The sequence below is a fragment of the Artibeus jamaicensis genome, unplaced genomic scaffold, assembly GCF_021234435.1.
Source record: "Artibeus jamaicensis isolate MK-2021 breed Jamaican fruit bat unplaced genomic scaffold, CSHL_Jam_final contig_464, whole genome shotgun sequence".
Lineage (NCBI taxonomy): Eukaryota > Metazoa > Chordata > Mammalia > Chiroptera > Phyllostomidae > Artibeus > Artibeus jamaicensis.
This window is the reverse complement of record NW_026521842.1, coordinates 14299238-14314396: the sequence shown is the minus strand read 5'-3', so window position 1 is coordinate 14314396 and position 15159 is coordinate 14299238. Positions and strand designations below refer to the sequence as shown.

Genomic DNA, 15159 nt, shown 5'->3' with positions numbered 1-15159 from the left:
CCCATACGTCAGGGCCTCCCTCATCAGCAGTGTCCCTTTCTAGAATGGTCCATTCGCTACAACCGATGAACCTACACTGACACATGACAGAGTTCACTGTTGATGTTATATGTTCCATGGATTTGGACAGATGTATGACATGTGTCCCTCACTATAGTACCATGCAGGGTAATTTCACTGCCCTAAAAATCCTCTGGACTCAGCCTATTAATCCCCTCCTCCTTTCAACGCCTAGTAACCACTGATCTTTTTGCTATCTGTATAACTGGATCTTTTCCAAGATGTCATATAATCATAAGCATATAATATGTAGCCTTTTCAGCTTGGCTTTTTTCACTTACTAATTGGCATTTACATTTCTTTCATGTCAGTTTGTGACTTGGTAGCTAATTTCTTTTGAGCACTGAATAATATCCCATTGTCTGGCGGTACCACAATTTATTTATCCATTCCCCTACTGAAGGACATCTTGCTTACTTCCAAGTTTTGGCAAATTATGAGTAAAGCTGCTATAAACACCCATGCACAGGGGTTTGTGTAGACATAAGTTTTTGACTTCTTTGGTAAACACCAAGGGGCTTGATTGCTGGATTGTATGGTAAGAGTATGTTTAGTTTTGTAAGAAGCCACCAGCCTGCCTTCTAAAGTGGTCATACCATTTGCATTCCAATCAGTAGTAATTGAGAGTTCCTGTTGCTCCTCGTCCCTACCAACACTTGATGTTGTCAGTGTTTTGGGTATTAGCCATTCTAATAGATATGTAGTAATATCTCATCATTTTAATGTGCATTTCACTGATACATTTTATGGGAAGCATCTTTTCATATGCTTATTTGCCATCTGTATATTTTTTGGTGAGATGTCTATTAATGTTTTTGGCCTACTTTTTAAATCAGGTTGCTTGTTTTCTTATTGTTGAATTTTAAGAGTTCTTGTGGGGGGGTTTTACCTATTTTGAATAATAGTCCTTTGTCAGATGTGTCTTTTGCAAATATTTTCTCCCAGTCTGTGGTTTATCTTCTCATTCTCTTAATGACGTCTTTTGCAGAGCAGAAGTTTTTCATTTTAATGAAGTTTTGCTGTTCATGAAGTCTGATGATTAGCTGTTGTTTATTAATTATCTATTGCTGCAAAACAAAGTACCACCAAGCTTAGCAACTTAAATGCTGTTATCTCATGTTTTCTTTGGGTTAGGAATGTGGGATGGCTTAGCTGGGGTAGCTCTGCTTACTCGGGGCCCTCCCCCAACTATGTCTTTGAATCTTCTATTTTCTTTACATCCAGTGTTTATGGTCTGCCCAATTTAAATCCTGCCTACAGAAACTTCTTCAAATGGAATTGGTCCCTCTGGAAGGGAATCTTTCCAATTAGGTATTTATGAAATTCTCAATGGCTTATGTTGACACAGCATCCTCTGTTGTGGGTCAAGTTCCATGGAAAGCAGAACTTAAGATGCTGAGATTTGCTTGTAGAAAAGTCTTATTAGGGAGCGCTCTCAGGAAAAATACCTGAAAAGAAGAAAGCGGAATTGGAGGAGAAAAAGATGAACTGTGATGAGATTGCAGCAGACACTTCAGCTGACGCCACTGGAAGCTTGGGAGCTGGGCTGGCTCTTTAGAGTTCAGTTGAAGCCATTGGGCCAAGGCTTCATGTCTCTCCATCAACCAGCCTTTGAAATGTCCTTCCTTTCCACACAGACCTGTGTTCTGTATCCAGTCTTCACATATAAATGGGCCCGTCCTAAGCTCTCTTCTGTCTCATTGCTCAGTTTGCCTGTCCCGACATCAGTACCACCCTCTTTATCATTCCTGCTTCACCAGCCCTGGTATCTGATGGGGCAGTCCTCTGCCTTTATTCTTCCTTTTTAGTGTTTTAACTATTCTTATCCCGTTGTTTTTCCATATATATTTTAGAATGACCGTATTAAGAGTGGTTTTCAAACAACTGAAAATGGTGATCCTAGAGAAGGGTTGTCTAACGAAACAGATTTTTCATATCAGTGGAGCCCCGTGTCCCTACCGGCAGCAGCCAGCTGCAATCAACAGGGTCGTATCAGACTTTTTTTGCTGTGTTTTATAAATACACGTACACACTAGGGTTGCTACATTTAGTAGAAAGAAAAACAGTTAGCCTAGTTAAATTTGAATTTCAGATAAGCAACATTGGACATATTTATACTAAAAATTATTCATTGCTTATCTGAAACACAGATTTAACTGGGCATCTCCTATTTCATCTGATAACCCTAATGCACATGTTAGTCTACCTCTCCTCTCTTTCTCTCTCTTTCATACACATGCACACATACTTAATACCATTTTACTAACCACCATATTTTATAAGAATGTGTCACTCAGAGTAGGTAATGGAGTTCTGTATTTTTGTCAGTAGAAAACAAACCAAAAAATCACTGTATGTTATTTTTAAAACAAGAAGAAATTTCTCTTCCACATGTTCAATGCCCAGGCTCAAATGGAGCAAAATAAAGATCCCATCACCCCAGGTTCAGGGCTCAGCCTTCTCTTTAGACCCTTCCAATGGCCCCTGCCCTTTGCACACACCCAGCCTCAGACAGAGGCAGGGGCTTTACACGGGAGACGAGCAGACCCACTGAGGGCTGTGGGGAGGAGCAGAAGCTTCCAGCGAGGCCAACAGCAGTTTCTGTTCTCCTCAAGCAGATCTTGCGGACACTGAAGGGCTATGATTCCTACAACACCCTGCTGCTGCCACCCCGCATCCCTGGGGAGAAGCTGCCCACAGAAATGTATGAGTACTTCAACGAGATGAAGCAGTCAAAAGAGGAGCAGCTGAAGGTGAAATACCTGGAGTCTCTGGTGCAGGATAACGGTGAGGACTCATCTTAGGGCTCCGGCTCCTGCCATGCACTGGCTGCTTTGACCTATCCCTGGTGCCAGGCAGGTGCGAGGTGCCTCATGCATTTCATTTCTAACCCTTACAAAATGCTCCTGTTATCCCCATTGCATGGATGCACAGAGAGGGACACATTCTGCTCTCACTGGAATCTGGTGGGGAGTTAAGACACTGCTAATACAGATCTAGAACACTTGCCAGATACTAAGCCCTGTGCCGAGGGTTTCACATGTACAGTGAGAAACTTAAGCACCGGCAGACAAGGTCCACGGTTAAGGTGGCAGAATCAGGACTCAAGCCCAGGTCTCACTGACTCCAGAGTCCACAGCAGTAACTGCTCAGCTCCACGGCTTCCATGTTTTCATCTAGGTAGTGCAAGGGAACACATCACGTACAGTAAAAATCAGTGCCCTCAGAGAGGTGGGAGTTCACATGAGGGAGAGGTCAGCCCTCCATGGTCCTCAAGCCAAACCCCAGTCTCAAAGCTGGACTGCACACTCCTAATCTGGCCCTTTCTGGCCCAGCCAAGTGATCCCATCCTCACCCGGGGGCTCCCATGTGTGTTCTGGAGCCTCAGCATCCTGGAGACCTGGAGGATCCTGTGCCTTGTCATGAGGCACTTCTTCCCGGACACGTGCCTCCCTGCTCTTCCTCGCTCTCTTCTGTGTAAAAGTCATCATGTGTATATAATTATTTTCTTCATACCTGTCTCCACCCCCAGACAAGAAGCCTCCATAATGGCAGTGGTCACGTATTTCCCGCTTATCAGCCCACTGCCTGGAGACACACCTGATAGGTCCTAGTGCCCAATAAGTTTGAACGAATGAGTTGAATGGAGTCCATTTCTTCTGCCCTTGGGCCCGTCTTGTCTCTTCAGGAAGCTAGTCAGAGAATTCTAGTTTGCACTAAGAGGAGAAGATGAGAGATGAAGGCTGCCTCCTCCACCTCAAACTCCAGGTCATATTCACTGAGCACTGTTAGTTTGCTAGAACTGGTAACACGCTGGGTCGCTTAACCAACAGGAATTTACTTTCTCACCATTGTGGAGATTAGAAGTCCAAGATCAAGATGTCAGCAGGGTCGTATTCTTCCGTACCTCCCTCTTCGGCTTGCAGATGGCTATCTTCGCCCTCTGTTCACATGGTCTCCCCTCTCTGAGTGTCTGTGTCCTAATCTCTTCTTATTTGAACACCAGTCATATTGGATTATGCATGGGTTAGGATACCCACAGGGCCTCATTTTAACTTAATTACCTTTTTAAAGGCCCTGTCTTCAACTACAGTCACACTCTGAGGTACTGAGGAGTTAGGACTTCAACCCATGAATTTTAGGGAAACCAGTTAAGTCCATAACAAGCACCCATTATGTTCCAAACACTGAGCTGGAATGATGGGGTGGGTGGGGGGAAGATCAGCGAAACAAGCCCCTACCTTCGAGAGATCACAGTCAGGAAGGGGTGGCGGGAAAACCGTTTCAACTCAGAATGGCCCGCTGGCTGAGGTAGAGAGGGGTGTGGCTTCGGTGTACAAAGGACATCCTGAAGTCGGGGAAGGGCCCTGTCACTCTCGTCCCCATGACACACTGCAGCTGTGGGTTCCTTTTGCCACTTGACCAATTGAAAGAGGGCAGGGTGTCCAACCTTTAGGTGTCTCTGGGCCACACTGGAAGAAGAGTTGTCTTGGGCCGCACATTAAATACATAGCAGCACATGATCACAAAAAAATCTCAGTGTTTTAAGTAAATTTACAATTTTGTGTTGGGCTGCATTCATAGCCGTCCTGGGCCACATGCAGCCCACAGGCTGCGGGTTGGACACCCCACCAAAGCCAAGACCCAGGGGTTCCCAGGGGAGCCCAGGAAGGCGGACAGTCGCGTCCCCAGGCATCTGCTCACCCTGCCCTCTCCTGCTGCCCACCGTCCCTCTCCTCTTCCCACGCCACGCCCAGAAGGCCACAGTCCCAAGTCACATGACCACCTTCACAAGACAGCTGCAACCTCTCCAGCTCAAATCCAAATCCTCATCAAAGAGGATGTCTTGTCCCTGGGGTAGAGGGGGGTCAGTGTCTACAATCATAGCCCTTCTACGCACCAGCTGAGCTCTGCAGGATAGGGGCAGTGAGGAGGGTGCCGGGCGGGGAAAGAGTAGGTGTGCTTCACGATAACGTGCAGAAGTGTTCCTGATAAACTGGAAGGAAAAGCGGGCCACTAACTGGTACGTACAAGTTTGGTTTTGAAAAATTAACAATTGATAATATGAGAGGTTGCTACCTCTCCTGTACTGGGATCATAAAATTAAGTTGCAGTTCCTCTGTCTTCATTTCTTTGTCTATCTATGTCTCCTTTGGCAGCTGAAGTTTATAATTTATAGCTCTCCTAAATATTCCAAATTTTCTGGAACACTAATTTTGGATTTTTTTATGTTGAAATGTAGAAACACTCTGAGCAGAGAAATTCGCTGTGGTTCTTGTTTGAGCTGGATAGTCCAGAGTGATGGTAACCAGCTCGGCGACTGTCCTCTTTGTTTCTCTTTCCTGTCCTCCCCCCCCCCGCCCCACCCCCAACTCCTGTCTGTGTGTTTCTCCTCACTCTCTGGCAGAAGACGAAGAAATATCCCCCTTGGATCCTGGAGCCACCACCAGCATGAAGAGGCCCTCACTTAACCACGGGATCTCTGTCACATCGGACCTGGGAGACCAGAATGAGTTCAAGAACAACCTGTATGAAGAGGACGATGACGACAGCCTGGAAAAAATCGTGTTTCAAAGTAACCGAGCATTTTGACCTTCTGCTGCCAGTTTTCTCTAAGCCCAAGTGGGGAGAGTGTTCAGTGCCTTTCCACTTTGCTCCATGAACTGCATCTTCCAAACCTTCCAGCACAACTGTGTGTTCATTCTGACCAACTCTGCTGGCTTCCCACATTATTTTTCAGAAGATCCCCCCCGAGTGGAATTAAGAGTCAAAGAGTATATTTTCAATCCTAATAGCTTTGGGCAAATATTAGCCAAACAGGGCACCTAGACAATGCAAGGGGGGTGCGGGTGCAGCAGATTGTGTGTGTCATTGTCTGTCAACACTTAAACAAAAAGCCCTTCCCATTTCCATCAGAACCCCCGTGAACCCCGTGTGTCCACAGATGCGCATGTGTACACACACGTATTTTTAATTTGCAGCCGACAAGGTACAGAGCACTGACAGCCACTCCTCAGAGGAAGTTGGAGAAATAGAGAACAACCCAGTGAGCAAGGTCATCTCTCGCTACCTGGGCATTGATGTCTCTGCAGAAGGTAACGTGGCCAACAACCAGAAAGGCATCGCCATCATCGTCCACGGGACGCCCTTGTCAGGTACGCTGCAGCCCCGAGGGGTTGCCCTTCTGTGTTTATGTCCAAATTCACACGTGTGACTTTCAGGCCATGAGACTTATTTGTTCGAAATTTATGTATGAAAGGATTATCCCCAAACTGTTAAATTGCCAACCTCAGAGATATGGTACTAGAGAAAGAGCATGGATACCTCATTTTTAATTAATACATCTGTGAATTATTTGAGTTTGTATTCTTTCTATTATATTATTTAAAAATAAAGGGGGGAAATAAGTACAAACCCTTTGACCCAGCAATATTGCTTCTGAAATTTTATCTTAGAAAATTAATTAATGATGTGGACAAAGATTAACAACATGAATGTTCACTGCAACATGATTTACCATGATAAAAAGTCAGGAGCAGTGGAAGCAGTCATTATGGGAGACCGGCCAGTTAAGCCATAGCACATTCAGACAGTGAATTGCCATCACCATTAGGAATAGCATCTTGTACACCCAGGTTCATAGCAGCGTTATTAACAATAGACAAAAGGGAGAAACAGCCCAAATGTCCAGTGACAGATGACTAGATAAACAAAATGTGGTACAGTGGAGTAGTATTCATCCTTAAGAAAGAAGAAAATTCTGATATATACTACAACATGAGTGAACCTTGTGCTGAGTGGAACAAGCCATCCACAGAAGGACCGTGACTATATCATTCCAGTCACACAAGGTACCTGGAGCAGTCAGAGTCAGAGGAACAGAGAGTGCGGTGGCATTTCTCAGGGGCAGAGGGACTGAGGAATGGGGGACTGTTCTCTAGCAGACACAGAGTTTCCATTTGGGAAGGAGAAAAAGTGCTGGTGCCGGTTACACAACAGTGTGAGTACACTTACACAACCAAACCGTAAATTCAAAAATGGTTAAACTGGGGCTCTGGCTAGTGTGGCTCAGTGGGTTGAGCACTGGCCTGTGAACAAAAGGGTCACCAATTTGATTCCCAGTCAGCGAGCATGACTAGGTTGCAAGCCAGGTTCCAGTAGGGGGCACATGAGCGACAACCACACGTTGATGTTTCTCTCTGTCTCTTTCTCCCTCCCTTCCCCTCTCTAAAAATAAATAAATAAATAAATAAATTAAAATGGTAAATTTTATATGTATATCACCACAGTTTTTTTTTTTAAATAGTGCCATAGAAGTATACTGAATGAATAGAAAGATGTTCATGATACATTGTTTTAAGTGAGAAAAAATGTCATACTTACTATCTGGAATCTGTGCTAGTTTCCTGTTACTACTGTAACAACCACAAACTCAGTGCTATAAAACAGTGCCCGTTCGCTCTCTCACAGCTCTGGAGGTCCGAGGTCTAAAATGGGTCAAACTGTGTGGGGGCGACTTTCCTCGCAAGTCCCCCTGTGTGCCACGGATGAGAGTGAAGATGACTGAGACATGATGTGATCTGCTTAGGGAGGACAAGTGGTCATTTTCCCAGAGGAAAAAGGCCGTGGGATGGTGGCCAGTTTCTCCAAGGAGAAAAAGGCCTCGAGCCCCCTCCTCCAGGGCCTTTTATTGGGTTGTGATACACAGGAATACAGGGCAACAAGGATCAAACAGTAGATAACATTTTAAAGAAATCTGAGGGCTTAGTGTTAGTCAGTCTGTCAGGAACAGAGTTTTAGGGTTTCCTGCTCGAACCCTTAACATGTGAATGAAAGCACTCTTAGCAGAGCAGATTTCACAGGTTTATCAGGAAATCTTTGTGCTGCCAATTTTTTTCCTAGGACACGCTCTAGCAAGACAAGGAGCTGCACCTCTCCCCATCAAGTATTCAGGCTTAAGGGGATTAGAGCCAGGAAGCACTTCTCCCAGAGAACTTGGGGACTCAGGCTTTGTCAAAGCCAGGAGCGAGAGTCCATTGCTCTTTGTTGCAGCACCCCCCCAGTCCTTCCGTAAAGGCCTCCCAGGTGATCAAATCTGGCTTGGTTGCCCCCTGCTGTGAGGGGTCTTACCTGTCATTGACTTCCAACCAAGTTTTGGGGGCAAGGAGAAGAAACTGAGGCAGCGTTTGCTACCAGAGACAAGCTTTGTCTCCTGCAGCTCGCATTCCAAAGGTCGTCCCTCGCCCTTAGCCACAAGGGGTCCAGATACAATTCCTAGAACCAGGCAGAGCGGTCTACAAAAAAAACTGGGCCACATTCCTTTTGGAGTCTGTAGTGGAGAATCCATTTCCTTCACCTCCCCCAGCTTCTAGGATTGTTCCCTTCAGTCCTTGGCTCACGGCCTCTTGCTCCGTCTTCAAAGCTGTGGTAGCTGGCATCTTCCAGCCTCTCTCTCCTTGCTTTCATGGTCACATCACCTGCTCTGCCTCTGGCCCTCCTGCTTCTCTCTTGTAAGGACCCTTATGATTAAACTGGGCCCCCCCAGACAATCCAGGAGAATCTCCCTGTAGCAAGATGCATAACGTCATCACACCTGCAGAGTCCACTCACTGTGTAAGGCAGCATGGTCACTGGTTCCAGGGATTAGGATGCAAACATCAGTAAGGGCTCGTTATTCAGGCTGCCATATAACCAGTTTCTTTTTTTATGAGAAATATAAATAAAATAATACATATACATACTTAACAGCCATATGCAAAATTTTCTCTGGATCAGCTAATTATGGATTTTTGTTCTGTCCACTATTTTGGAATTTTCTGCTTTATTTTTAATGAGCAGGTATTTTGAAATGAGAAAAAAAATCAACATGAGTTATTCTTTAAGCCAAAAATGTCTCTCTGTTAGAATCAGAAACCATAAGAACTCCAAGACTTTTGAAGATCAACTGACAGAATCACTCTTAAGCCGAGGAGAAACCCAGAGAGGGTGTGTGTTGCCGTACGTGGCACACAGCCCGTCGGTGGTAGAATTGGAGCAGCACCCACGGTCCTGACTCACACCGCAGGCCTCCCTTCTCTTTTCTGCTGCAGCCTCCGACCACATGAGAGACCTGGAGGCAGGGCCCTGGGAAAGATCACTGTACGGGGGCCTGTGCTGTAGAAGGTTCTGGCTAGAACACTGAGCAAATGAAAGCCCTGAAATTCAGCCCCCCTTCCTTTACAGGAAAGTCCACCACGGCAGCCAGTGTTGCCAAGTACTACAACGCAGCCTGCCTGAGCATCGACTCCGTCGTGGTGGAAGCCATCTCCGAAGGCAGCATGCCGGGGCTCCGGGCCCGAGAGCTCTGCATCCGGGCCGCCATAGAGCAGTCCATGCGGGAAGGCGAGGAGTCTGGTAAGAGCCGTTTCCCCTGACGTTTTGTGGTCAAGTGGCCCGCACGCCACTGCTAACACCCATCCTTCTCTCTTTCCCCCACTGAGCTTTTCTCCCGGAGCTCAGTTGAAGGCTGATTGATAACATGCCTCCAGCTTAGAATCCGGAGGAAAATTCCCTTCGCCTGGCATCTGTGGCTGTCCTGGCTGCCCAGTGCTGGCACTCACCACGAGAGTGGCACTTCAGGGCACGGGACCGTGGGTAGCGCGTGGCCCGTACCTTTGGGGTCGTGCCACCTAGAAAGGAGCCGGCGTGTGCGCATTCGGAGCAGAGGAAAATAATGCCACAGAAGTGCCGGCTCTGTGGAGGAGTGAACGTGGGGTGCCTGGGTGCCCGCAGGTGTGATTTGGGGACATTTTCGTGGAGGTGGCCTTTGAGGGGGCCCAACAGTATTGATAAGTAAAGATGAAACCAAAGACATTCCCAACAGAGAAAGTGGGGGAGCTGACAGTAAATTGGAGGTGGGGAGGCAGCTTGAGGCCAATTGTGATTGACGTTGATGCCCAAATTAGGAATTTGATTTTGTTTTGAAGGAAAGGTGTTGCATGGTTTCCATCTGTGGGGAAAATGGTCAGAAAGTAGTTCTCGTGTGTCTGGTTGAGGAGGGCAGCAGTGGACAGGCCTGGGCAGGCCGACTTTGGTTTCCTTTTTGGTCAAACTGCACGTCACTGAGGTCTTTGGAGATGCGCTGGAATCCTGTGACGAATCGTGAGTTTGAGCTCCCTGAGAGCGTAATGGCAATCTGCAGGCAGAACAGGGAGCGGGGGGTCTTCCTCCACAAAGTGACAGGTGCAGCCCTCGGAGTAGAGGAAGTCAGCCCAGAAGGTTCCGGAAAAAGAGGGGTGGGATGGATAGAGCAGGATGGGACCTTGGGGACACTTCCACTGTGGCAGGAGGTTGTGGAGAAGCCAGTGGGGAGGCTGAGAGGCAGAGCAGAGGCCAGAGGCGTGGGCGAGCAGGAGCACAGGTAGCAGGGCAGCCCAGGGAGAGCGGTGAGAAGGGCTCCCAGGTCTCTCCAGAGCCCTGCAGAGTCCAGGCACCGTCTCAGCTTTGTTTTCCTGGTAGCCCTCATCACTAGTGAGCATGCTGTTTCGTGTACTTATTTTATCATCTCTCTCCCCTCACTAGAATGTAAGCTTCTGAGGGCAGAAATTTGTGTTAGTTTTTTGCACTAATGTATACCCAGCACCCAGAATGGTCCCTGGCACATAGTAGATGCAGAGTAAAGGTTTATTTTAAAAAATGTATTGAATCACTAAAAGAACACAATTGGAGATTGCTGGAAATTCAAATAGAATGAACCCCGAGAAGAGTGCTACTGTAATTCACAGTTCAGAGGTCACTGGTGACTTTGAAGAAAACCCTTTCAAGAGAGGGTTAAGCCCAAACACACATCTGCAGTTTGCTGTGGAGTCAGCAGGCTGTGCCAGACAGGAAGTGGGGTGGCAGGAGGCTGGGGCGCCATTATCCAAGCAGAGCCTGGAGGGACAGGGGCGATGGGGCCTGGACAAACATAGGACCATGTGGGTCTATAAGTGGAGCAGAACTTGGGCACAGCCACTCCCCTGATGTCATCGGACACTTTGCCCACCCTACCCCCAATCTTCCCAGATGCTGTGTGAAGTCCTTGTACCTATAATCAGGTGCCAAGAGGGGGAGGAGGGAGCCACTTGAAAAGATAAAGCAAAGCATAGTGAGAGCTCACAAGGGAAAGTTCTCAAAGGCTTATGAGGGGAAAAACTCCCAAAAAAAACAGTTCTCTTCTGGAGGGTGTGCCCCTTATAATACAGGCTTTCCCCAAAAGATGAGTGTTCTAGGAACCCATCTGTGTCAGTGAACCAGCTGGCATTGTTGTGAGAGGCTGCATTCAGCTTCAGCGAATTTTTTTCGGAGACTGTTCCAACATGTTTGCCCATTTCACGATGGGTGATTTACAAGGGCACCTGCCCACACTGCTCTGAGTGTTCAGCACTTTTTGACCAAAATCAGCATGACCCCCATGCCCCACCTTCCCTATTCACCTGATCGCACCCTGAGCAGCATTTTTGTGTTTCTCCAAATGAAAAAAGTCCTCAAAGGGAAACGTTTTTCCGATGTGGAAGAGGTGAAACAAAAACCAGCAGAAGCTAAAAGGCATCAAAATCAACAAGTTCAAAAGCTGTTTTGACCAGTGGAAAAATCTCGATAGGTGTACTGCATCAAATGGGGAGTACTTTGAAGGTGACTGAAGTTTACACATACAAGAATAAATACACAATTTTTTATAAATAAACTCCGGGTTTGGGGGTCAACAAGGAGCAATAACCTGAGTAACAAGTCTACCCAAGAGCTAGAGAAACACGGAAGCAGCCAAGCATATGGCCCCATCACTGCATCTCAGGGCCCACCAGCGTCTGCTGGACGCCCACACTCCTCCAGGTGCAGGCAGTCCATCCTTGTAGAGTCGGGGCCCAGAGGGCACCGTGAGACCGGCCTTGCCATTGTGGGTGGGAGGCTGGGAGAGGCAGGAGTCTGTCCTCAAGGCCCAAGGCACTCTAACAGGAGCTTTTCTGAACAGCTGTCATAGAAACTTGTGAATAGTTACATCAGCCACTGATTCTGAAAGGGAACTTCTCAGTGGGCGAGGGTCCTTAGGAGTGGCAATCTGATTGGAAGGAAGGCCAAAGGTGTAACGGAGAAATTAATGTTAAAGCCAGGTTTGCCGACAGGCACTGTTATTAATTAGCCTGTGTATTCATTTGGGCAGCTCTGCTGTGGAAGCAAGAATGAATGCCCTACCCAAGCTACCCACTGGCAGCCCTGCAGCCTAGAACCACTAAAGGTCAGGGGTTAGATTCCCAGGGCAGGCTGTAGTGTACCAGCAGTTTCAGAAATGGTTGCCCTCTGGACTGGAAGAGAAAGCGAGGCAGATTAATGTGGGATCTGAGCGTGAAGAGGCCTGGACTCAGGCCAGGCTCTCCACGGAGCCGTCATCCTCCGGTCCTCAGCGGACAAAGCCTCTTCTCTCAGCTCTGCTCAGCCACCCCCACTGTTATTTCCTTATTGTCCTATGGTGACCTTTAATATAAACCCACTCTCTCTGTGTAGCCCAGGAGACTGCTTCGACCCAAATTGCCATTGGACCCATACAACTGAGCACCGAGACCCTGGGCAAGTTAGGCTCCGAATCCACTCTGGTAACCCCAGAAACAAAAGGTGCAAAGCCTGTGCGTGGGAGCGTGCTGCTGGGCAAAAGCAAGGCAGAGAGCCACGCCTCTGGGTCTCAGAAGCAGCAGCATCAGCACCCGCCCGAAACACCACAGGTACAAATCAGGGCCCCGCAGAAGGAGGTCTGGGGTCCTTCCTCCTCCCCGTCTTCCTCAGCATCCTGCAGCCGGGTCAGCACAGCTTCATTCCTATGGGTGCCCTCCCCGGGCAGGTCTGAGCACTGTCCCTGCACCACTCCCCCCAAAGGGAGGGTCTTCCGGCTGGTGTTCAGCAAGTGACTGTCACGGTACAGGCACTGGGGCACTGGGTTGGGCACTGGCAACGTGGAGATCAGTAAATCACATTCTGCACGAGAGCTGCACAGGGAGTCCAGTGAAGGACATAACCGCACCTTAAAACATTTGCGATAAAATGAGATTGGTGACAAATAGGTATGTAAAAAGAATCAGGTTAAACCATAAGTCATTTTTAAAAAGCCATAGAGAAGGTCAGAGGGTGTAAGCCACGTGCCCAGAGACGCTGAGAACAATCTTGGCAGAATGCAGGTGCCGAAGCCAAAGACAGCGGGCGGGTGGCCTTCCCCTCCAACCATCAAACCTACTGGACAGCCCTCCTGCTAGCCCAGCGCCCTGCCTTCCCTGCAGCGGAGTAGCTGCTTCTGCAGCTGGGCCCCGTCCCTTCTCTTTCACTCAAGACTAGATTCCTGCAATTGTTTTCTCTCTCTACATTTGTTTTTCCCCCCATTATCTGTTGGATTCTTCCCATCAGCCTCTAGGCATGATTTATTACCCCCCATCTTTAAAAAATAGGTTCCCATGACCCCAGATTCCCCTCCAGCTATTACCTCGTCCCTCAACTTTCCTCCAGAGAATTGCTGCACGGTTGCCTCCTGGTCCTCATCACTGTTCTCCCTTCACCTGTGCCCACAAGGCCTCCGTCCTCCCCACGCCACTGGCTACTCTCCTCAAGGTCATGGGTATTCATCTTGCTACATCCATTGGCCAGTTTTTTTGTCCTCATCTTCCATGAGCTCTTGGCAGCTGTTAACCCCTCCTTCTGGAAAGGCTTTCCTCACTTTGTTTTCAGAACACCCTGCTTCTCCACTCTCCCTCTGCCCGATGACTCCCACGCCCCTCCATGGCCTCCGCCTTCACAAACAGGTTTTTCAGAGTAGGCTAGGACTGAGTCAGCTGCTCTCCTTTTTGGTATTGACCTTTTCTTTATAGGTGATCTAATCCAGTTCATTAAATATTTAAATATTTTCTTCATATACTTCCATGTTTTCTTAAATATTCAAGTAAAATGTTAAAATACCTCATTATGCTTATAACCCTCAAATTTGTATCTCCAGCCCTAGTTTCTCCCCAAGCTTAGGTTCATTTACCCAAATGACATTCAATATCTCTATCAAATGGCTTAGAGACATTTCAAAATTTAGATGTCCAAAAAGTGGTTTTGCTCCCGCCCCACAAAAACAAAACCATACAAAATGTTGTTCTTTCCTCCATCTTTCCTTTCTTAAATAACTTCACCCTTTCTCGGTTTGCTCAGTTCAAAACTTAAGGAGTCGTTCCCCATGCCTCTCCTTTCACCTCCCCCCTCAAATCCTATTGGCTGTGCTTCCTAAATCCATCCCTTACCAGCTACACCTCACCACCCTCACGCCCACCCAGACCCTGCTGCCATCATTTCCTGCCTCGACCACTGAGACGCCTACTCGCTAGTCTTCCTGCTTCCACTCTTGCTACCTCGTGCTGCAGGTAGAATGCTCTCTCAAAAAAACCAGAGTCCCATCCTTGGACTGCCTAAAACATGCCAACAACTGCCTGTAACACTTGGAGTAAAACCTAGATTCCTCACTGTGGCTGACAAGCCCACATATTCTGGCCTGACCGGGTCTTTGACTTAAAGCCCGACCGGCCTTCCCGATGCTCACTCAGTTCCCATCACACTGGGCTCCCACGTGCTCCCCAAATACCCACAAGTCCACGTGTGTTGTGGGAGCTTGCTCTCGCCCCTCAGAAAGACTCTTCTGTCAGGACTCTGCCTCATTCTTTCCCCTTAGGAAGGTAATGTGACAACCCTTTCTTTTTATTTTTGCGACAACCCTTTTTAAATAGCCATTGTCCAGCTCTGTCTTTGCTCTTTGTGCCCTCCCCTGGACATGTTCTCCCTGACACTCATTACTGTCTGAGATTGTATTATTGGTTTGCATATTCGTCTGTCCCTCTTCTGTCTCCCCCCTTGAATGTAAGGACCACACTGGCAGCAACATTGCGAAACTTGTGTGTTGTTGTGTCCCCAGCACTAGAGGGGACCCTGGTGCATAGTAGGTGCTCAATGAATACTTGTTGAATGAATGAGCAAACGGGTATTGTTCAGTATATACCCAAAGCACCTTGCACAGTGTCCCCTCTTGAAGCTTATAGCAATTCTTTAAGAAAGACAGAACTATTCCAT

The 15159-nt window shown here is 47.6% G+C and overlaps 1 protein-coding gene across 1 annotated transcript in view; it reads left to right on the top strand.

Moving 5' to 3' along the window:
- Positions 1–15159, top strand: part of HYDIN (HYDIN axonemal central pair apparatus protein) — a 339107-nt gene that overhangs the window by 240489 nt on the left and 83459 nt on the right. The window contains exons 38-42 of the mRNA XM_037154186.2: positions 2679–2847; positions 5468–5635; positions 6042–6215; positions 9283–9453; positions 12580–12794. Of these exons, the coding sequence (XP_037010081.2) occupies positions 2679–2847; positions 5468–5635; positions 6042–6215; positions 9283–9453; positions 12580–12794 (897 nt within the window). The remainder of the gene's footprint in view (positions 1–2678; positions 2848–5467; positions 5636–6041; positions 6216–9282; positions 9454–12579; positions 12795–15159) is intronic.